Source organism: Neovison vison, chromosome 8 (assembly GCF_020171115.1).
Source record: "Neovison vison isolate M4711 chromosome 8, ASM_NN_V1, whole genome shotgun sequence".
NCBI classification, from domain to species: Eukaryota; Metazoa; Chordata; class Mammalia; order Carnivora; family Mustelidae; genus Neogale; species Neogale vison.
Genome location: NC_058098.1, coordinates 95,736,160 through 95,759,486, shown reverse-complemented (window position 1 = coordinate 95,759,486; position 23,327 = coordinate 95,736,160). Strand labels below are relative to the sequence as shown.

The 23,327-nt window shown below is 41.3% G+C and overlaps 1 protein-coding gene across 7 annotated transcripts in view; it reads left to right on the top strand.

The window, feature by feature from the left end:
* EVA1A (eva-1 homolog A, regulator of programmed cell death) overlaps positions 1 to 19,941 on the top strand; it is a 57,329-nt gene extending 37,388 nt beyond the window's left edge. For 6 of the 7 annotated variants that reach the window (XM_044261502.1, XM_044261498.1, XM_044261504.1 and 3 more), the window contains 2 exons: positions 1,767 to 1,939; positions 18,656 to 19,941. In XM_044261502.1, the coding sequence (XP_044117437.1) occupies positions 1,894 to 1,939; positions 18,656 to 19,029 (420 nt within the window). In that variant the 5' untranslated portion in view covers positions 1,767 to 1,893 and the 3' untranslated portion in view covers positions 19,030 to 19,941. Of the gene's footprint in view, positions 1 to 1,181; positions 1,500 to 1,766; positions 1,940 to 18,655 lie in introns of those variants that run through there. The other variant, XM_044261505.1, reaches the window with a different exon arrangement.
* Positions 19,942 to 23,327: the final 3,386 nt, after the last annotated feature.

Genomic DNA, 23,327 nt, shown 5'->3' with positions numbered 1-23,327 from the left:
TGTGTGCTAGATGGAGCAGGAAGAAGGCGTTAACAGAAGGATTTGGTGTGCATTGTTGCAAACCTCCCAGAAATGGAATGGTGAGACTTATGCTATAGAAGTAGTGGGGAATGATAGAAGGGAATGGATCCAAAGTAGCTTTGCACCACCACATCCTCAGACATTTTCCAGTGACTTCACTCTCTTCCTTGGTCCCAAAGTCCTCACATCTGCAGAATAGTGTCTGAACTCAGAGTGGCGGTTCCAACTCTTCCCCTGCATCACAGAGTTGTGACCTTTTAAGAACTCATATGCTTGTTGAAGAAGGCCTGGGGCTCTGGCCCAGAGAAGCAGAGTCCCTCAGCAGCAGCGGCCCCTTTTCAGAGCCCCTGAAGCTCCAGCTCTTCATCCTGCTACTCTTTTTTTTTTTTAAGATTCTATTTATTTATTTGACAGACAGAGACCAGAAGTGGGCAGAGAGGCAGGCAGGGAGAGAGAGAGGGGGAAGCAGGTTCCCCGCGAGCAGGGAGCCCAATGCAGGGCTCATTTCCCAGGACCCTGAGACCATGACCTGAGCCGAAAGCAGAGGCTTCAACCCACTGAGCCACCCAGGCACCCCCATCCTGCTACTCTGGGGCCTCTAGCCGCTCCAAGGACCTTGCTGTCATTCCTCTCTTACCTGTGGGTAGGGCTTTCTTTCCTTGCTGTGGTTTTCCCTGAGCCCATTGGAATCCACCAGAATGTGAGTTGTCTTCTCTGTTGTGACCCAGTCCCTTCACTTGCGGAATTGCAGTTCCCCTGGCCCTCTTGGGTGGTCCACGTTATTGAGACCGTGTCCCACCTGAGAACCTGTGTCTTCTCCAAGGACTGGAGCCTTCTGCTTCTTTAGCTTTCCACATCCTGACATCCATCCACTCGCTGTGACTCAGTTCCCCGTCCTCGGCTTAGAGCTGAGGAGTTCTTGAGGTCTTTGCTTCTTCCCGCCTCCATCTCAGAGAGAGCCTCACTGGGTGAACTGGGTAATGACAGTGCTGGGTCTGAGCGGCCGCAGCAGCAGCTGGGAGAGGAGGTGCTCCGTCAAGCACAGGCTGAGCCGCTTAACATGGAGCAACCAAGTCCCTCTTCTGAACCCTGGTGGGACGGTTCTGCTGAGGTTCTGCAGGCTGTGTGTGTGTGTGTGTGTGTGTGTGTGTGATTGGCCCATCATGGTCACAAGTGGAGTCATGGAACTGGGGGCAGAGAGTGGGCTCAAGCTCCCAAGTTCCTGTGGGCATTTAAGAACCGGAACCACTTTGGTAGTTCTGGAACAGCCAGCTCTGACCCACTGCCAAAGACACCCATTTGGTGATCTGTGGGATGAGGCAAAGTGATCAAAGTACACCAGTGCTGTCCGTGCTGGAGAAAGCAGAGCCAGGAAAGGAGTGCGCTGCCACTTGGGGTTACAGTGAGTGATTGAAGTGAATGATGGGCTGTGCCTAAGAGGCGAGCCAGACAGAATGCAGTAAGAAGTTCCAGGGAAGGTGAGGGGAAAGTGTTAAAGGGGAACTGGGGAGGAGATGGGGAAGAGAAAAGGGAAAGTCGGGGAAGAACATAAATGGAAGGAATTGCTCCTTCCTTGAAAGTCAAGACCCGGGGTAGAACAAAAGGGACAAGCGCCCGGATCCCTGGCTGGAAAGACTGGCTGGTATTTAGGAGACTGGTTCTTTGTTCTCGAGTCCAGCGTACCTGGAACACGGCCTCAGGAAAGCAGAATGTGTTCTCATCACTCACTTTGTGTTCCCAAACAGAAGAGAAGAGAGGGAGGCGCCGCCTTGATCGGGCTCAAGCATTTCCAGGAGGCTTCCTCTGGATGCCACGTCGAGGCCGCCCTTCTGCCGCCGTAGCACAGAGCTGCTGATTACCGAGTGCGTGGACATGGCTTTGCTCAGCAACATCCTAGCGGCCTATTCCTTTGTCTCAGGTAGTTGTCCAGTCTTGGCTGGGCCAGGGCTGAGGGCCGAGGCTATCTCCTGGGTGGCCATCAGTGGCCTTGTTCTCAGGAGAGAAATGCTACGTGGTTGTAGCAGAGGGATTCTGCTGTGCCCAATTTTGAGATGAAAGATCTTCTGGTCTGAAAGTTAAGCTTGGCATTCTCTAATTTGGCAGTGGGTGGTGGTGTGGGGTGTGGGAGGACTCTAAAAACTTGATCTTGCTAAAGATGTTTGGTTTCCTTTGGGCTCACGTGAGTGAACGAGGTAGCCTGGGGCTGGCTATTGTGTGTTTGTCATGTATTTGACTCCCTGTGAGAGAAACTCTTGGAGTAAGTAGCCTCCCCCTGCTCCTTTCCGTGAAGTGGTTCTCAGTCCCACCCAGTGCGCACACGCGTGCGTGCTCCCCTGCATGTGCGTGTGCCGGTGTGTGGGCTGTGTTTGTGGGGCTGTATTAGATGTGTATGAGATGTGTGATAACCTCCTGGGAGACATGGAGACACAAAAACATGTGAGTCTGAGAGAGCCTATTTGTCCCTTCCTTAATGCAAAGTTATATATGCTCTTAGGAAGATGGCTGATTGTCTCCTCAAGATCCTTTTTTGAGAACAGATGCTGTTTATATAAGAGGAGCCATTTAAAAATACCTGAAAATATCCGTCAATCAAGCTGAAATTAAAAAAAAAAATACATGGAAATGCTCAATGGTTTCAATGACCAAACTGATTTTCTGCTGCTTGAATGAGTTTTTTTTAAACATTCTTCAAGTTTTATCATTTATTTAAATGATATTCCTCAAACAAAGATTGAGTTTTTGAATACATAGAAAATCAGAGTATAGTGCAAATATACATTCAGATGACAGATTGACATATATTTTTTAAAATGGGTTTAGTTTTTGGGTCCCCACAATATAAATCCATCTCCTGCAACCTTGATGTCAGGAGCTGGTTTATGACAAAACTGGGTGGAAATGTGGTGCTTATGTGGAAAATCCACATATAATTCTATGATGTCTTTTTGAGCCTACTACTTTTTTTTTAAATAATTTTTTTATTAACATATAATGTAATATTAGTCCTAGGGGTACTTTTACAATTTTTTTTTAATAGTTTGCTTTCACTGTGTTTTGTTTTGCCTATTGTCTCTGGATGTTGTATAAAAAGGAAGAGGCTGAGTTTCTGATTAGAATTCCTCTAATCACAGGACTGATTCTCCTCTCTGCCTCTCTAGCCAGGGTTGGTACATCGTGACCTCAGAGTTCAGATATAAAACCTGACATTTCTATTTACAGTGGCAAATCTGAGCCAGGGCTGAGGATAAAGGAAGCTAATGGCTTCTTTTTGAGAGAGGATCTTAGATGACATGCAACCTGATTTTAGAAAGTTCTTCTCAGGGGTGGCAAGATGCAGCATGTCATCTGCACAGAACGCAAGGCCCAGGGTTCACCCTTCCTAGGTCATCAAAGGCCTGGCCATCAGTCAACTCCTCACCTCCCTAGGAAGTCTGGTCTCCGGGGCCTCCTTCCCTGGGCAACCACACATCAGAGGAATCTCAGCTTTGCCCCTTCTTCAAGGCTGTACTGGTATCATGTTTCACAAACAATTGAATGATGATCCTCTCAACTCTTTAGTGAATACATCTCCAAAATGAAGTGGTGGCAGGGAGGACCTGGAGGTTCCAAAGCCTCCAAGGACACTTGCAAACCAGCTATTGCAAGAACATATCTGGGTGAGAGCATACAGGCTCCTGGACTTTGGAGTTCTGCTTGGCACAGGAAGTACCTGGCAGTTTTCCATTTCAGCCGGCATGACCCTGAGTAGTGACCATTGAATGTGGTAATTCATTGAATGGTCTGGTGTTTACTGTGTGTCTTGTGATCTTGCTAGGGCTGAAAGAGGGCATGGCCCCGTTTCTCTGCCCCCTCCTCCAACCTTTCTCCTTTCCACCTCATATTCTAGAATTAAATAGTGGTTGGGACACAGGGAGATAATGCTCCTTTTAAATAAATATGGGATGAAATAAAAAGAGAATTCAAGGAAATGGAAATGGAAAATAAAAAGAGTTAGATCTAGTAAATAGACTTGCTGACTGAAAATGAATTCTGAGTGTGATGGGTAACAATCCCTAGCTGTAAAGAAAATGAGTTAAGAGAATTTAAAATATGAAGGTGAATATAACAGATAGAAAAATAATTGTTTTAAAAGAAGAAGATAGAACAAATGGATTGAAGGCAATAATAAAAAATATGTTCGAAAAAATTGTAAAAAATGTCCTGATCTTGTGGCTCTCTCATGTTCTCACTCAGCTGAATCTGGTCTTCAACTACGCAGGGGCCCCTGATTCCTCCTAATTTCTTCCAGAGCATCAGTTGCCTCTTATTTTGTCCACGTGGTCCATCATTTCAGCAGCATACTTTTAATAAATGCATATTAATACTTTATTATAGAAAATTTAAAACATAAACAAAAGTAGGTAGAAAGCATAATGAACCCCATGGGACTCATCGACCTATCAATAGCCTTTCTCTTCCCTACTTGTTTTATTTTAAAGCAAATATCAGAAATTATATCGTCTTTTTTGTTTGTGTGTTGTTGTTGTTGTTTTTTAAGACTTATTTATTTATTTTAGTGGGGAGGGGCCGCGGGAGGGAGAGGGAGGATCTCAAGCAGTCTTCTGGAGTCAGCAGGGTGTTTGCTAATGCACACAACTCCCTTCTTTGTCCAGTTCCTGATTAAAACAACAGGCAAAACACAACTCTAAGTACATCCCACTTTCTCCCCTTTTGCCCTCTGAGCTGAAGTAACCAAATGCTGCTACAGCTTTGCAGATTGAAGCCATTAGAAATTCATGGCATCAAACCTCAGCTCAGCCTTTTAAGTAGTACTTCAGTCTCTGATTGCCTTTGGAAACATCTCGTTCCCACTCTTCACAACAGCCATTTCAAACCTTGACAATTCTAATAATTTTACATACCTGTTTATCCAAATGTACCCTAAAATTAAATGGCGAATGCAAACTAAGAGAAAAATGCAGCATTAATGAAGAAGGGTTAACATTTATAACATATAAAAAGCTTTTACCAATCAATAAAAGATCAGTGTCCCAAAAAATAGTAGAAAAGGCACGAGAATCAGCAGTTTGCCAAGTAGAAATTACAAATTGCTGATAAAACATACACCGCCCGAGTTCTAGCAATTAAACAAACGCCAAATAAAAGCAACAGCGAGGTTAACATTTTTATTTTATAAATTTTTTAAAGACTTGAGTGCTTATGTATTTAATTCCAGTTTTACAGAAAGTGTGGGGAAATGAGTACTTGCACACAGTATTATGGGACTGCAAATTGCTACAGCCTCTCTAGAGAGTGATTTGCGAACATCTATCAAAAACCTTAAAAACATGTATACCATTTAGCTGAAGTTCCACATTTAGGAATTTATCCTAAGGAAATAACTGGGAATATGGACAGAAATTTTACGATGAGGACAATTGATCTCAGAACTGTTTATAGAATAAAAAAATCAAAAATAGGTGAATATTAACTGAAGTAGAAAAATAGGTGAATATTAATTGAAGTAGAAAGATGTTTATGGTGTGTTTTTAAGTGAGTAAAACCATATAGCCTGTGCAGTATAGGGCTATTTATGTTTGTATATTCACATGTATATGTAAGTACATTTTATTGCAAATTATATCTGGATGCTGGGATTTTATAAATGTGTCTGTGTATTTTTAAATTTCTTTTGCTTAGTTGTATGTTTAAATATTCTATACTTCATTGATACCACTTTTGTAATAAATAATGTTATTTTACTGAAATTTAAAATTTAGAATTAGGGCGCCTGGATAGTTCAGTCGGTTAAGTGTCTGCCTTCAGCTCAGGCCATGATCCTGGAGTCCTGGATCAAGCCCTGCATTGGGATCCCTGCTCAGCGGGAAGTCTGCTTCTCCCTCTCTTCTACCCCTCCCCCTGCTTATTATCTCAAATAAATAAGATCTTTAAAAAAATAAAATTTAGAATTATATCCTACATATATTTTACAAATTATCACTCCCTTGTTCTTTCCTGACTTCTAGACCTGTGTATCTAAATGCCCTGAATGTTACCACTTGTGTGTGCCATAAGCATTTCAGATTCAACCTGGCTGCAATGGAATATGTCCTTCTCTGTCAGTTGCTCTTTCTCTTACGTACCATGTAGGGCATCACCCATGCCAGAAGTATGATGTATCGTACTCACTGTGTATATCTAGTTGCTTAGGGTCAGTCCATTTTGCCTCTCAGTGTCTCTCAATGTGACCCCTCCATTTTATTCCCACCATCATTGAATTAATTGATCTGATCCAAGCCCCATTCTGCTTTTGCTATTCTTGCATAATGGCATTTTCCATGATCTATCTGCCTCCCATCTTGCTTCATAGCAAAGATTGTGTTTTGTGGCAAAATGATCTTTCCAAACTGTAGGTCTGATGATTTTATTCTTTTTTATTTTTTAGAATACTTTAGTGGATCCTAATTATCTCTGGGATGAAATCCAGATACTTTTGTATGGTTTAATAGTTAGGATTGCTTTCAGCTGCAAATAACAGAAAATCTCAACTTGGAGGCCTAAACACATAGAGTTATCTTACCTTCATAACAAGAAGTCTGGAGGTACGTGGTGCGTTGGTTTAAAGATATAGGGACCACCATCTCTGTGATTCTCATGTCCTTTCTGTTATGTTTATCATCTCATGGCTGCGAAGGGCTGCTGTTGCTCTTGCTCTCATTCAAGATGGTTGAAAAAAGGAAGGACAATCCAGTAGATCTCATATTTCATTGACCAAAACTGTGTTACGTGACCATCTAGCTGGAAAAAAAAAAAAATGACAAAGCTTGTTCATCCTTTAGACCAGTGCTTTGTAACTGGGGATGATTTTGCCCTATGGCGGATTGCAGGAAGTATCTGGAAAAACCTTCGGTTGTCACAACTGGGGGGGGGGTGGGGTGCTGCTATTGGCATCTAGTGGTGGAGATACATCCTATAATGCACAAGACAACTCCCTACAACAAAGAATTAACTGGTCCAAGAGGTCAATAGTGCTGAGGTTGGAAAACATGCTGTAGAGGCAAGTAAGGGAGAAGAGAAGGGGATTATGTGAATTATCCAGTCTACAGTTCCTTATGGGGCTTCTCAGGGCTTTTAGTGTCTGAACTTGACTTCTTGCTGCTCTTATTTAGTTGTAGGGCTCCCTGATCAAGACCTCACTCCAATTATTTTAAACCACTTGCTGCATCTTTTCTCATCTCTGCTTTTTGCAGCCATTTCCTTTTCCAAGTATTCTTCCCTTCAGTCCTGGAGTGTTTGTTGCCCTCATAGTCTTCAGGGTCTGCCATCCTCTCTCCTCACTCCCCCACCCTGGCTTAGGTGCCACCCATGTACTCCTCACACACGTTTTGTTTCCCCGTATCTCAGTACTGGGATTGGAGGGGTTAACATTTCTTGTCTCATCTCTGTGCAAGCAACCCCTTGGGATCATAATATAATAATTTATGATGAGGATAATAATATCATTTATAGTAATAACCTCATAAATAACTTCTAATAGGGTTGTTAGAAAGATTAAATGGAATGATTGCTCTTTTATTTAATGTTTTGAATTGATAATACATTCTCCTGGTCACTCTTCCATTTCCTTTCATTTCTTCCTTAAAAGTCACCTTCTTGGTTAGATTCCCTTTGGTCACTCCACCTGCCTGCTCTCCTCCAGCACACATCTCACACTTTGTATCCTCCTTCCTATTTTTACTGTTTTCTTCTCCTTATCACCTTATTGCCATCTAACTTATACCCTGTTTTATTTGTTTATCTTATTTATTTACTGTCTCTTCTAGTAGAATATAAGCTTCCAGGAACACTTAGATTTTTCTTTCTTTCCTCAGCCTCTAGAATAGTGTCTGGCACCTATTAGGTGCTCAACTAATCAGTGAATTAACATGGCTCAATGATCAAACAATATAAAGGGATATATAGCAAGAAGTCATAGAGCTGCCCCCTCCATCCAGTCCCCACATTTGAGCCATTATCAAGCCTTTCTGCATCCTTCCAGAGTTCTTTGTGCACAGGTAAGAAAGATGAACATCTAATCTCATCCTCACCCCCTTTTAATCACAGCTAGCATTTTGTACTTTGTACTCTTTTGTACTTTGCTTTCTTCACTGAAAAACATTATCATAAAGATGTGTTATAGATGGTATTCAGTGTATAGAGGGCTTCCTCCTTTTAGATGACTATATACTATTCCTTTGTACAGATGAACCATAATTTTAACCAGTCCTCTGTTGGCCAGAGGTAGTGGTTCAAATCTTTTCCATCAGGGCAACAGAGTTGCAATAAATCCTGTGGGCACACATACATGTTCACGTGCATTTGCAGAGTAAGTTCCCAAAAGTGAAACTGTTGGATCAAAGAGTGTATAAATTATGAGTTACAGTCAATATCACCAAAGTGTCACTTAAGGAGTTTTACCCATTTACTCTTTTTAAGATGCGTCAGAAGGTCCTGCAAACTATTTTCAAACTGTTGAATTTTTGACAATCTGATAAATGGAAATTAACATCTAAATGTCATTTAATTTCTGTTCCTTTAGGTCACAGGTCAGCACATGTTTTCTGTAAAGGGTCAGATAATAAATATTTTTGGCTTTGTGAGCCATACAGTCTCTGTTCTATTGAACTCCTGTGCTATTAGCATGAAAGAAGACACAGACAGAATGTATATGAATGGGCACAGCTGTGTGCCAACAACAAAACACATAGTGGTCAGGTTTGGCCCCTGAGCCACAGTGTGCCAAGTCCTACTTTGGGTGAGCAGCTTTTCATACATTGAAGGGCTATTTGTATTTCTTTTTCTGTGAACTGTCCATATCTTTTGCCCATTTTCTTTATTGGTTGTTGGTCTTTTTTTCTTAATGCTCTTTCTAGGTGTTCTTTATATACTAGCCCTTTGTCTCTGTGGCCTATTTAAAATATTTTTCATGATTTTGGCAAATGCCAAGAACTTTAACTTTGTTTACAGTGATTTTTTCCAGTGCAGATATGCTGGGGGATCGCTTATTTTTTTTTCATTTAACCAATATTCCTTTTTTAAAAAATTTAAATTCAATTAGCCAACATAGAGTACATCATTAATTTCAGATGTAGTGTTCAATAATTCATAAGTTGCATATAACACCCAGTGCTAATCACATCATGCACTCTCCTTAATGCCCATTGCCCAATATTCTTTGAATGTGTAACAGTAAGTATAGCGGTGTGAACTATGTAGTAGTCAGCTAGAATATGAATCACTTTTCCTATGAGATTGGCTTGAGAGAGGTGGTCTCTTAGCAGTGAGGGAGCCTAACCCAGCATAACTCTATTGATAGTCACAAATTTGGGGTTTGGAGAAAGTACCGTAGTTTCTGTTTCATGTTATTCCCCTTTATACTGGTAATCCTTTGAGAGTGAGAACTTTTGTGTTTTTAGCCTGAAAGGCACTGTCGACTAACAGTAAATTTCTGTGGAATAAAGAAACCATTTATTGACCTATCATATTAGAATAAATTTTAGCAGTTGAACTATATTCTCCTGGAGAGGGTTTGATAAAGTAGTACTTCCACACGCAGCCGATGGCAAGAAAGTATAATGTATGACTTTTGAAAAGCCACTGGCAATATGTTTCAAGAGGTTTAAAAATATGTTTGCCCTCTAACACAAAGATTCCTTTTTTGAGAATGCACTACAAGGCAACACATGAAACAAGCAGAAAAGGAAGTAGCATTATACACAAGGGTACTCTGACTCTGCACTTGTCCAAACCCATACAATGTGCAACACCTAGAGTGAACCCTAATGTAAACTATGGATGCTGTGTGATTATGATATGTCAGTATGATGTGTAGTTTCCTGAGTTATAACAAATGTGTTGCTCTGGTGGGGGATGTTACTAAGGGGAGAGGCTATGGGTATGTGGGGGTGAGGGTTATAGGGAATCTCTGTACTTCCCTCTTAATATTGTTGTGAGCATAAGACTGCTTTTAAACATAGTCTTTTTTTTTTTAAGATTTTATTTATTTATTATTATTTATTTGTTTGTTTGTTTATTTGAGAGAGAGATCACAAGTCGGCAGAGGAGCAGGTAGAGGGAGAGGGGGAAGCAGACTCCCTGCTGAGCAGAGAGCCTAATGCTGGGCTCAATCCCAGGACCCTGAGACTATGATCTGAGCTGAAGGCAGAGGCCTAACACATTGGGCCACCCAAGCGCCCCATGTTTTTAAACATAGTCTTACAAACAAACAAAAAAGGTATGCAGATGAAAACATAAAATGCAACCAAGTAAATATAAATAAATATGTACATATTTACAGGATAGGAAGAAAGAATAGAGGAAAATTCACTTCACTACATTACACAGTGTGTAGTTATATTCAGGTTGTGGGCTTAAGGTGATTTTATAAATTTTTTTCATCCCTTACTCTTTTAATATTGTATCATTACACACACACATACATTTATATGTATACACACATATATACACATATATACATCTATATACATATTTATCCATATATGATAAGTTTATTAACTGGACTTTTAGAAATTGTATGTTCATGATTTAATTCAGTAAATATTTGTGAGATACAAACAATGAGCAAGGCAATGTGCTGGATGTTCTGGAACTCCAAAGTGAATCAGGTGGATTCTGCCCTCAAATTTCTCACTGTTGCATGGGAAAGATAGTCATTACATAACTAATTATCATGCAACTACATAAAGTGCTGCCTAGATCAGAGGGGCTAATTAATCATATTCTTCCTCCCTTCCAGACTCAAGGAACCAGAAAAGCATCAGAATAGGGTATCAAGTGCAGCATTGGTTACACCAGGGCAGAGAATGGTCAGGGCCTTCTACAAGCTTCTAAGCTCCCCTTAGTCCTAGGGTCATAGGACCATAGGACTTTCCTGCTGTAGATGAAGGAAGGTGAGCAGGGTGGTTTAGGATGATGGGTAAGGTAAATGAAGCCCTCTTTTGGGGGTGCTTATGGCCTGGACAGGTGGTAAGAGAAGATGAAAGAGGCGGAAGTCAAAGAGTATCCTCCAGAGCCAGCCTAGTGGGGGTGCGATGCTCCCATACCCCCTCTTCCTGAGGAAGAACAAGCCAGGGTTGGGAGAAGGAGGGCAGCTTTCTCCAGCATTTCCTAGAGGACAGAAGTGTTAGTGGGGGGTTTTGCTTCTTTATGGGGAGGGGTAGAATTGCATAAAGAGGAATTCTAACAATGCTTTAAGAGTTCAGAGAAGAGATTATGCTGAATGCTTCCTGATTCTACAAAAGCCCCAGTACTCTCTTTAAAACCCATTTGCAAAACATTTTTTCTTTCCAATCAAGAGATTGCAAGTTTGGGGCACCTGGGTGGCTCAGTTGGTTAAGTGTCTGCCTTTAGCTCAGGTCATGATCCCAGGGTCCTGGGATGGAGTCCCAAGTCAGGTTCCCTGCTCAGTTCCCCACTGAGCAGGAAACCTGACTTCTCCCTCTCCTTCTACCTCTGCCTTGCCACCTGCTCTTGCTCTCTCTTAAAATAAAAGAAAAACAAATAAATAAATACAATCTTAAAAAAAGGGGGGGGATTGCAAGCTTTGAGGTCAAGAGTCTAGGCAGGGAACCAGTTACATAAGCACAGAGACCAGCTGATCAGGCCTAGACGGATACTGCTGGGCATTGTCTGACCTCCAAGGGTGCAAAAGAAATTAGCTCAGGACCTCCACATAGAGCCTCTTCCTGCCCATGAAAACAATGACCCTGCAGGAAGCTAGATACAGCAATACATTTATTTTTATTTACTGAGGGAAAACAACTGACAATAGCCCTCCCCACTCTACTTCCTGGGCAATTAACAGCTGTCTGGATCTGGCCAAGACCAGGGTGGATCATTGGCCAAAAGGAAGTGACCTGGAGCAGAGACTAGAAAAAACAACCATGATAGAGCTACAGTTTCGATTTTTGCAGAGGCATGATGAAGAAAAACAAAATAAATTATATCAGCTGTGAAAATCAGCCCTGAGTCATCTCCTCAGGAACCAGTGAGGCCCAGTCAACTCCCCTGCCCACTCTCGTTGCTTTTACTGGGCTTTTTTCTGGGGATCCTTGTCTGAAAGCTGTAGGTAAAAGAGTATGTTTTCTGGTTAGAGTAGCAGGATGGGATGCACTAGTTAAGCTCGAGGGAGAATAGTGATTCCCGGGATAAAGTTGAGTAACCATCTTCAAAGTTAACCTGTGTAATAGGGGGGTGGTGGGGGCAGGGTGCAGAAAACATGGAGACACACTCACAGGGAAGAAAGGGTGGGATGAGAAGAGAAGGAAGTGAGGATGAGGAAAATAGATTAGATGGATGGAGGGATGGATGGAAGGGAGGCAGAGAACGTGGAAGGAAGGAAGAAAGGGAGAAAGGGAGGAAGGAAGAAAAAAATAGAGTTATCTTTTATTGAATGCCTATCTCTGCCAAGATCTTGGATAATCTCTTTATGCTGGTCATCTGTAATACCTTTAACCTTTACCACAATTGAGCAGGGTAGGTAAGTAGTGTTTAAAAGATGATGAGATGAGGCTTCAAATTCATGCTGGTCTGCCCAGTGGTTTTCCATCCTGGTGAAAGCATGGATTGGGTTATCCTTTGGGGAAAGCCTTCTCAGATCCACATATCTGAACTTTAGCTTTTCCACTCACCTTTGTGTTTCTGGAGATCCCTCTTCAGGTTTCTATAAAAACTCTTCCTTTTAGTATGGGAATGGGTGGGTCTTCTCCCCTGCTGTGCTGTTAAGCTCCTCAAGGCAAGAGCTCCCTCAATCCTCTTCCTTTGCTGGATATCAACTAGACAGAATTCAGTTTTATTCTCTTTCACTGCTTGCTTGCTTATTTATTTATTTATTTATATCAAGCACTCAATTAATTTTTATTGAGATATAATTGGCATATAACATTGTGTAGATTTAAGGTGACAAGGTGTTGACTTGAAACATTTATATATTGCAGTATGATTACCATCGTAATATTAACTACTTTCACATCACCTAATTATCTTTCTTTTCATGGTGAGAACAATTAAGATCTTATGTCTTAGCAACTTGAAAGTCTATAATACAATATTGTTTTCTATATTCAGTAGGCTGTGCATTAAGCCTCCAGGACTTATTTATCTACTGGTTACAAATTTGTAGCCTTAAACAACACATACCCAATTCTCTCTCTCTCTAGCCTTTATTAATCATAACTATACCCTGTTTTTAGGAGAAGGTCTTTTTATTTTATTTTATTTTATTTTTATTTATTTATTTATTTATTTTTAGGAGAAGGTCTTTTTAGATCCCATGTGTTAGTGATATCATACAGTATTTGTCTTACTTTGACTTAATCTCAATTAGCATAATGTACTTAAGGTCATAACACATTTTCTTTATGCATTCATCTGTTAATGTACACTTAGGTTGTTTCCATGTCTTGGTTATTGTAAATAATGCTGCTGTGAATACAGGAGTGCAGCTATCTCTTAAAGATAGTGATTTCATCTCCCTTATGTTTCCTTGATGATCTTAATAGATGAAAGAAAAGCATTTTACAAAAAAGAACATCCTTTCATGATTAAATTCCTCATCAAATTGGGTATAAAAGGAGCATATACCTCAAAATAATAAAGACTATATATGACAAACCATAGCTAACATTATGCTCATTAGTAGAACATTGAAAGCTTCTCAACTGCATACAAAAGCTCCACACTTTTATTCCCCTCTTTAGTTCTGATGACACCATTTACCCCTTTTTATACATTGTGTTCATTAACAGATTGTAACAGTTACTGTTACTTTTAGTACTATTTTCCTTTAACCTTTATACTATAGTTTAGTGGTTAACATACCATTCTATTACACATTTAGAGTTTTCTAAATCTGACTGCATACTTAACTACAGTATACACTTTACAGTTGTACACTTTCAGATGTTTTCATGGCACTAATTAGCATCTTTCACTTCAGCTTGATGAACTCTTTTCAGCATTTCTTGTAAGGCAGGATACCTTCAGCTTTTGTTTCATGGAGAAAGTCTTTATTTCTCCTTTGTATCTGAAGAATAACTGCCATATAGAGTGTTCGTGGCTGGTAATTTTTTCTTTTCACTTTTTTTTTTCCACATTTTCACTATGTCATTCCACTCTCTCCTGGCCTGTAGGGTTTCTGCTGAGAAATCCGCTGATAGCCTAATGGGGGCTCCTTTATAAGTTATATACATTTTTTTTTCTCTAGATACATTTAGGACTCTTTTTCTTTGATTGTTGACAGTTTCATTATAATGTGGCTTTGAGGTTTTTTTGCATTACGCACTGGGTTATTTGAAAAGCACTCTCTTCTAGGTCACTTATTTTGTCTTCCATTTGTCCTACTGTGCTGCAGATTCTCTCTCTTGCATTTTTCATTTCAGTCATTGAATTCTTCAGCTCTAGAATTCTGTCTGGTTCTTTTTTATGGTTTCTATCTTGTTTAATATCTCATTTTGTTCATGTATTTTTTTCCGATTTCATTGAATTGTCTCCTATGTTTCTCTGTAGCTCATTGTTTCTTCAAAACAGTTACTTTGAATTCTTTATCTGCTAGATCATAAGATTTCATGTCTTCAAAATTTTTATTCAAGGATTTTCTTTTGATGATCATACTTTTTCTTTTTTTTTCCTAATCAGAATTTTTAAATTAACATATAATGTATTATTTGCCTCAATGTATTATTATATTAACATATAATGTATTATATTAACATATAATGTATTATTGTACAGGTCTGTGAATCATCAGGCTTACACACTTCACAGCACTCACCATAGCACATACCCTCCCCAATGTCATAACCCAGACACCCTCTTCATACCCACCTCCCCCTGGCAACCCTCAGTTTGTTTTGTGAGATTAAGAGTCTCTTATAGTTTGTCTCCCTCCCAATCCCATCTTGCTTCATTTTTTCCTTCCCTACCTCTGCAAGCCCCCATTTTGCCTCTCAAATTCCTCATATCAGGGAGATCATATTATAGTTGTCTTTCTCTGATTGACTTATTTCTCTCAGCGTAATACCCTCTAGTTCCATCCCCATCATTGCAAATGGCAGGATTTCATTTCTTTTGATGGCTGCATAGTATTCCATTGTATACATATACCACATCTTCTTTATCCATTCATCTGTTGATGGACATCTAGGTTCTTTCCATAGTTTGGCTATTGTGGGCATTGTTGCTATGAACAGTTGGGTGTGTGTATCCCTTCGGATCACTACATTTGTATCTTTAGGGTAAATACCCATTGGTGTGATTGCTGGGTTGTAGGGCAGCTCTATTTTCAACTTTTTGAGGAACCTCCATGCTGTTTTCCAGAGTGGCTGCACCAGCTTGCATTCCTACCAACAGTGTAGGAGGGTTCCCCTTTCTCTGCATCCTCACCAGCATCTGTTGTTTCCCGACTTGTTAATTTTATCCATTCTGACTAGCGTGAGGTGGTATCTCATTGTGGTGTTGATTTGTATTTCCCTGATGCCAAGTGATGTGGAGCACTTTTTCATGTGTCTGTTGGCCATCTGGATGTCTTCTTTGCAGAAATGTCTGTTGATGGATGACACATTTTCTTAATTCTTCATGTTCCTTGTAATTTTGTGTGGCTGCTTTGCTTTTGAAGTAAAAGATACCTCCCTAACTCCTCCCTAGTTGCTTTCGGATGGGGTATATTGTTTGTTGGTCCTATTGTATATGGGGTTCTCTCAGACCTTGTTTTTATACACCTGCTCCACATTTCTTGCTCCCTCTTGTGGCAGAATTCTTAAGCTTTTATGTCTTCTCTGGATCTTACAGCTCACCTGGCTGGCTCCTGGAAACCTCTCTTTTTTTTTTCCAGAAGGTGGTGCTACAGTTCAAGTTTGTAGTTTCTCTCCTGCCCACAGAGCCAGGTCTGTTTTTCTGATAGCATTCCAGTTTACCGGATTTTTGAGGCCAATCTTGGAGCTGGAGTAAGGGAAGTGAAGGAAGGTATGGGTCTAGCACTTGGGGTATTAAGGATGTCTGCCTGGTAGGAAGATCCTTGGCTGAGGTTCTCCCAGAGGTTTGTGGGACTTTCTCCAGACATCCTGAGCTCAGTCAGCACAAACCATGTCCCTTTATAATCCTTTGATATTCCTACTTATCACTTTCCAATTTCTTCCCTCCCCTCAGTCACGGAGGCCCCGCTTTAGCACTCTGTGTGTTGCTGGAGGGAAATGGGTTTCCCATGCAGCATCCAGCAGAGCTAGGGTAGCCAGGCACTCACATACTGCTCTCCTTTCCCCCCACGGAGTGGTGTCATGGGATAGTTCAGTTCTGTGCTATGTCAATTTGGCGGGGAGGGACACTGCTGGAAAAGCTCCTTCAAACTTGTTTTGTTTGTTTGTTTCCTTCAGTGATGTGCTGGAATCTGTTTCATCCATGGGTATTTGCCCAGGTCAACACTTATCAAGATTTTCCCCAAACACAGCTGGGAAGGATCAGGGTTGTGGTTGCTAATTTCACAGTCCTAACTGAAGTCTGTTTGCGGTCTGTCTATTACTGGATGACCTGGTAGGCAGTTGGATGAGACTCCTCCTGAGCTTCTTGGCTTGTGCTTTTGGATCAGAAGACTCCCACAGAGACACTTTTTTTTTGGTAGATGGATGCTTAATTAGCTGTTAAAAAAAGGGACACCAAAAGTTGGGATATCTTACACCACCATGATATTGATGTCACCCCACTTTCACCACATTTACATTGTTTATTGACTACTCATATCTGCTATTAGTGTCTTCTATTTTCTTCTCGCCTCTCCTCTCTGTACCTATAATTTATGTCTGTTGTATTCATATCACTGTCATTTTGGAAGGAGTTTCAGAGGGAAGGAGGTATCATAAACACATGCATTCAATATGCTGTGTTTAGACTGATAGAACCTTTTTGGGGTACAATTTAGAAGGCATAAAACTTCAAAATGCCTATGCTCTTTGATGCAGTTGCCATATTTCTAGATAACTAATCTAGAGAAATAATTCTACATGTATATAAAGATACAAGGATTGTACAAGGATACAATCATCTTGACGTTAGCATTGCTCATATTGAAAAATTATAAACCATTTATGTGATAGTAATAAGGAGATAGTTAAATAAACTTTGATATGTCTGTACTACAGAAGACTATGCAACAGTCAAAAAGAGTACTGTTGGCATATCTGGAAATCTCTCTAAGAAATGTTCTATTTTATGAATATTTTAAAAAGGTTATTATATATAATCCCACTTACATTCTTTAAAACCCCACAAAACAATATATGTTTTGAGTCATACTAACCAGTGAATAGAGATTATGGAAAACTAATTTGCTGAAAAACCAATTTGAGTCCTGTCAGATTGACCATGCCCTGGGCCTGGGACCCACGGCCAGGCGTGCCCCTATGTTCTTATACTTACCAACAAAGGGAAGGCTATTCACCCAAAGGCTCTCATCCTGTGGAGCACATCAGAGAGGGATCCTCACTGGGCCCACGAAGCATACTGCACATGAACAGAATGATTATTTTCTTTTCTTACCAAAGAAAACCGCAGATTTCTCCCTCACAAAGTCACCAGATGAGGCCATCACAAAATACCAACACTGGTTTTCCAACTGTGATCGTATAAGTTATCAATTGCTGCGCAGCAGATTACCTCAAAACTTACTGACTCAAAACAACACACATTTCTTATCTTGTTTGTGTGGGTCAGGCCAGGCCTGCACTAGGAGGGCATGCTTCCCTGCCAAACTCCTGCACATGGCTGTTGGCATGGTCCGTTTCTTTGCAGGCAGTTAGCCAGAGGCTACACTTTGTTCCTTGCCATGTGGGCCCCTCTGTAGAACAGCTCAGAACATGGCAGCTGGCCTCGTCAGAGCAAGGGAGTGAGAAAAGCCAGAGAGAACACATAAGCAAGTTGAAAGTCGGTCTTATGTAACCTAATCTTAGACTCATCCATCAATTTTGTCATGTTCTGTTTTTTAGAAATAGATCATGAGGTCCAGCCCACTAGGTCCAGCCCTCAAAGGAAGGGCTTGGGTAAGAGTTGGAATACTAAGAAGTGGGGGGCATCTCAGGAGCTAACTACATGTGTTGACTTGGGCCTGTGATGGTATAGTTACAATAAAGGAGGCATTGATCCTTGATTTTACCCATAAATTTGTTGCTCCCCCCCAAATGCTGCTTACATCTGTGATTAAAAGATTCTTCAGGGGTTGCAGGAGCAAATTCAGAAGCCAAGGATCTTTCCCTATAGGCAAAAATAGGTTTTAAACACATACACACCTCCTAAGCAAATGACATCTAAGGACAGTTGCTTGCTTATACTACATCCTAAATAATACTTTTCTTTCTTTTATCTTTTCATTCTGAAATTATTTCAAATTTAAAGTTGCAAGAATATAGGAAAATGATTCCATATGCCCTATACCATTTGTTGATAATTATGTTTTGAATCCATTATACAGTTTGTCCCATGGGAAGGCAGTATTTGTAACCATCCGAGCTTTAAGGTGTGATGAGAGCTGTGCACGGCGGCCGGGAGCCCTGGGTGCTCTCCGCATCTAGAGTCGTCATCTCTCAAATGCCTCTTCTTCCTCCTTCTGCAGAAAATCCCGAGCGAGCAGCTCTGTACTTTGTCTCGGGCGTGTGCATCGGGCTGGTGCTCACCCTGGCTGCCTTGGTGATGAGGATCTCTTGCCACACGGACTGCCGGCAGCGTCCCCGGAAGAAGTTCCTGCAGGACCGAGAGAGCAGCAGCGACAGCAGCGACAGCGAGGATGGCAGCTCGGACACGGCGTCTGACATCTCGGTCAGAAGACACCGCCGCTTTGAAAGGACTTTGAACAAGAACGTGTTCACCTCGGCGGAGGAGCTGGAGCGCGCGCAGCGGCTGGAGGAGCGGGAGCGCATCATCCGGGAGATCTGGATGAATGGCCAGCCCGAGGTTCCGGGGACCAGGAGCTTGAACCGCTACTATTAGTGGTGGGAGCCGAAGCCCGCGCGGGGCAGGAAGCCGCCGGCGAGGGCCAGAGTCCGCAGGGAGGGTGGGCACAGAGCCGAACGCAGTTCTGCTGAAGTGCTGGGGGCAGAGATAAGCAGGACATGCCCGTTTTCTAGCCAGGAGACCTCAGCTTTCCTTTTCGACTAAATTAACGGAGAAGTAGAAAAACCAAGCCTGTTTATCAACCTTTCCAGGTCGTGGAATGGTGCTGAAAAACCCTCTCCAGAAATGTGGATGGAGATAAGAGAAACAGGACTGTGGTTTCTCTTGATTTCTGAGGATCTCAGAAGTTTCTGCAGACTTCAGTGCTATGTGTTATTCCTTTATAAAAGGAAGATTATCATGGCATGAAGGCTAGGAAAAGCAGGGTGAACTTAACCCAGTAAATGCAATTTTTAAAATGACCCCATGCTATGGAGGTGGTACTCATCCAGATAGCATGATTTATGATTATTATTTAAGGCTGATTTTTAAATCTTGTGTTGCAGTGGCAACCTTGTCCATTTTAACTGGCACCTCAGGGATTAAAATCCTATTTTTTAGTATAGTTCCCACCTCATTCATGAAAATGGGTAGAATTAATGTATTATGGAAGATGTGTCAGTGTGCTAGAAAATATCAATAACCTCAAAGGATGAAGGGTTTTATTTTAAATAGTTTATAAAATATATATTAACGTGCATATTTGAAGATGCTGCATAAGAAGAGCTGTGTTTTCCCTCATTTGGAGAGAAGAAATTTTGTTATGACTCTAGATGATGATGATTTTAAACATTTTGTTAAGAAAAAAAAACAAGTTTGGATTTCCAAGAAAAGAATGAGAGTGGGAGATGAGGAATAAAGCCAAAATTAGGATGAGATTAAAAAAATAAATAAATGTTACATAAAGTCTTTTTTTGTTTGTTTGTTTCATGTCCATCTCTGTTTTATACTTACTTTAAGTGGCAGCCCTTTTTCATAGGTGGCTATGGTCTTTTGCCAGGCCCTTTCAACAACTCGAGAACTGGGAGAAATGGAAAAACTGGAGAATAAAGAAATGGCCCCTGTGTGACTAACTAGGGACCTGTCAATTGCTGTGTGTTGTGTGTTACAGTTACAATGTGGCTGAGTGGTTGGTTGCTAAGCATGGGATAGATGTGCCCAAGGCTAGAAATAAGATGGTAGCCTCTTTGTGACTTACTTCACTAAGCATAATCTCCTTCAGAGGAAGTCAATTAGCATATGGTTTCACTTATTTCTGGAACAGAAGGAATAGCGTGGAGCACATTAGGAGAATGGAAAAGTGAAGGAGGAGAAATCGGAGTGGGAGAAAAACCGTAAGAGACTATGGACTCCGGGAGACTAATAGAGGGTTTTAGAAGGGAGGGGAGGAGGAATGGGTTAGCCTGGTGATGGGTATTAAGGAGAGTATAGATTGCATGGAGCACTGGGTATCATATGCAAACAATGAATCATAGAACACTACATCAAAAACTAATGATGTACTGTATGGTGACTAACATAACACAATTAAAAATAAATAAATGTGACAAACTTAAATAAATGATGATCACCTCTTATGGAGAAGGGAGATCAGTAGGGAAAAAAGAGAGTGAGGCTGAACCACTTAGAAATGGGTTACAGAGAAGGAAGCAGTATCCTCTGGCCTTCTATCTCTGTCAGCTCCCTTCTCTTGAGATGCAGCGGGTTCCTTACTCAGCCTGTCTGGATGCTCCTGAGCCTTCTTACTGGGAGTATTTCCATTGGTGTCCATCGGTGTCATCATGGGACCTGAAATGTTGGTCAGGAGACTTTCTCTGATGGGGTCTCTATTGCTTTAGCAACTCACTGTCTACCCTAAGGGCTTGGAAGGCTGTCTTAAGAAATGAACAATCACAAATCTGTGTGCCCAGGGGGCAATACATTTGGCTTGAAACCTTGGTGGATGGTCTGATTATATCAATTTGGGTTGCTTCATTGGGTAGTAACAACAGCCAAAAATCTTGTTAAATCTGTATCTTTGAATTTGGGTTCCCACCCTTGTGATTTCCATCCTAGGCAATAATTGCCTGGGCTTCAGATTAACATCATCTTGGTCTCTGTCTCTTAGAAAAGTGAAAGAATGAGGTGTTGCCTTGATCCCCAGGATTCATCCAAAGCTGGTAACAGGGAAGGATATGATGCTTGTTAGGATGGAGGTGTTTGGGAAGGTTCTGGGTCATCTGGCTTTCTCACCCCAATAGCCTGATGCCTTTACCAAGTCTATGAAGTTCCTATTTTTAGGGTGGTGGGGATTTCCCTAAGTCACAAAATACTAGATAACAGTTTGACCTACTGCTTCACTTCCATATAGCAAGGATTTCAGCTTTTCAGCCAAAGATAGGGAGACTTCTACTGTTGCCTTCCTTATCTTGACCCAAGCAGTTCTACATTTAGGTCTGTCCCTCCTGGTTCCAGTTTCTGCCTTGGGTCACTTTCATTTGCAACAGAATAATATCCAACTTAAGAGCATTTATTTCATATAACTGGGGAAAGTAGGGTTGGCTCAGGCGTCATGGATGACGGGGTCCAGATGCTGAAATGCTACCAAAAGTTCTTTCTTTCTCAGCTCTCGTTTCTGCTTCTCTCTGTTGCTGGTCTCATTTTTTTCTGTTTCAGGTGATGCTATGTCCTGTGTGTACCACTACAGTGTATTGGATTCATTGCTACTCACTGAGCTTCCATACAGCTCACAGGTTGTGGGGGGCAGGGGGAGGGCAGTTTCACTGTTTACTTAGCTCAGAGGACAGCATACAAAGGATGCTTCTCTCCAGCTTCCCTGGTCTTCCATGGTTCCTCAGAGAAGCACTGGCTGACAGTCAAACATCTGAGAAGTTGTTAGAAGTACAGTTACCCTAGGAAGCTCCCACCAACTTCCTTTTAGGGCCTCTTCCTGCACTGTGAGGCACAGGTGGTCACCATCCACTCATGACCTATCTGAACCCTCTCAGCTGAACCTTCAATACTGGCAGGAAGTGCACTTTAGGCACTTTTGGACTTAACATCATTCCAAAATAAGGACACAAAAGGAAAGAAACACCTTGCTTCAAGGTTGAAAATTAAAATCACGGGAAGGAAATCTAACAACAGGAACAAAAAAATGGGGCACCTGGGTGGCTCAGTGGGTTAAGCCACTGCCTTCAGCTCGGGTCATGATCCCAGAGACCTGGAATCGAGTCCCACATCGGGCTTCCAGCTCTGCAGGGAGTGCTTCTTGCTCTGACCTTCTCCCCTCTCATGCTCTCTCTCTCAAAGAAAGAAATAAAATCTAAAAAATCAAATCATATCAAATCAAGTCAAATCACAGGAAAGGAATCCTTGGCCTGGCTTGTATAGTGTGCCCTTCTAGGATTTTCACCATTTCAGATATTACATTTAAGTCCTTTTAGAAAGGATTGTTTACCTACTTGAGAGAGGAAGAGAGAGAGGAGTGGAGGGAGAGGGAGAAAGAATCCCAAGCAGACTTTGTGATAAGCACAGAACCAATGCAAGGCCAATCCCGTGACCCTGAGATCACTAGCAGAGCTGAAACCAAGAGGTGGATGCTCAACCAATCATGCCACTCAGGCACCTCGACATTTAAGTCATTAACCCATTTTGAGTTAATTTTTGTGAGTGGTGTATGATGGGGTTCAATTTCATTTTTTTGCATGTAAATTCCCAATTTCTCAGCACTATTTATTGAAGAAACAATCCTTTTCCTATTGAGTATTCTTGGCTCCCTTGTCAAATATTACTTACCTATATATGTGTGGGCTTATTTCTAGACTCTCTGTTCTGTTCTATTGGTCTTTGTGTCTGTTTTTTGTGCAATACCAGACTATCTTGATTACTACTAGATTACTAGATTTGCTATATAATTTTTTTCTTTTTTATTAACATATAATATATTATTAGCTCCAGGGGTACAGGTCTGTGAATTGCCAGGTTTACACACTTCACAGCACTCACCATAGCACATACCTTCCCCAATGTCCATAACCCAACCACCCTCTCCCTAGTCCCCTCCACCTGGCCACCCTCAGTTTGTTTTGTGAGATTGAGAGTCTCTTTTGGTTTGTCTCCTTCCCCATCCCATCTTGTTTCATTTATTCCTTTCCTACTCCCCAAACCTCCCATGTTGCCTCCGAACTTCCTCATATCAGAGAGATCATATGATAATTGTCTTTAGATTACTAGATTTGTAATATAATTTGAAACCAGGACTTGTGATGCTTTCAGCTTTCTACTTCTTGCTCAAGCCTAATTTGACTATTTGG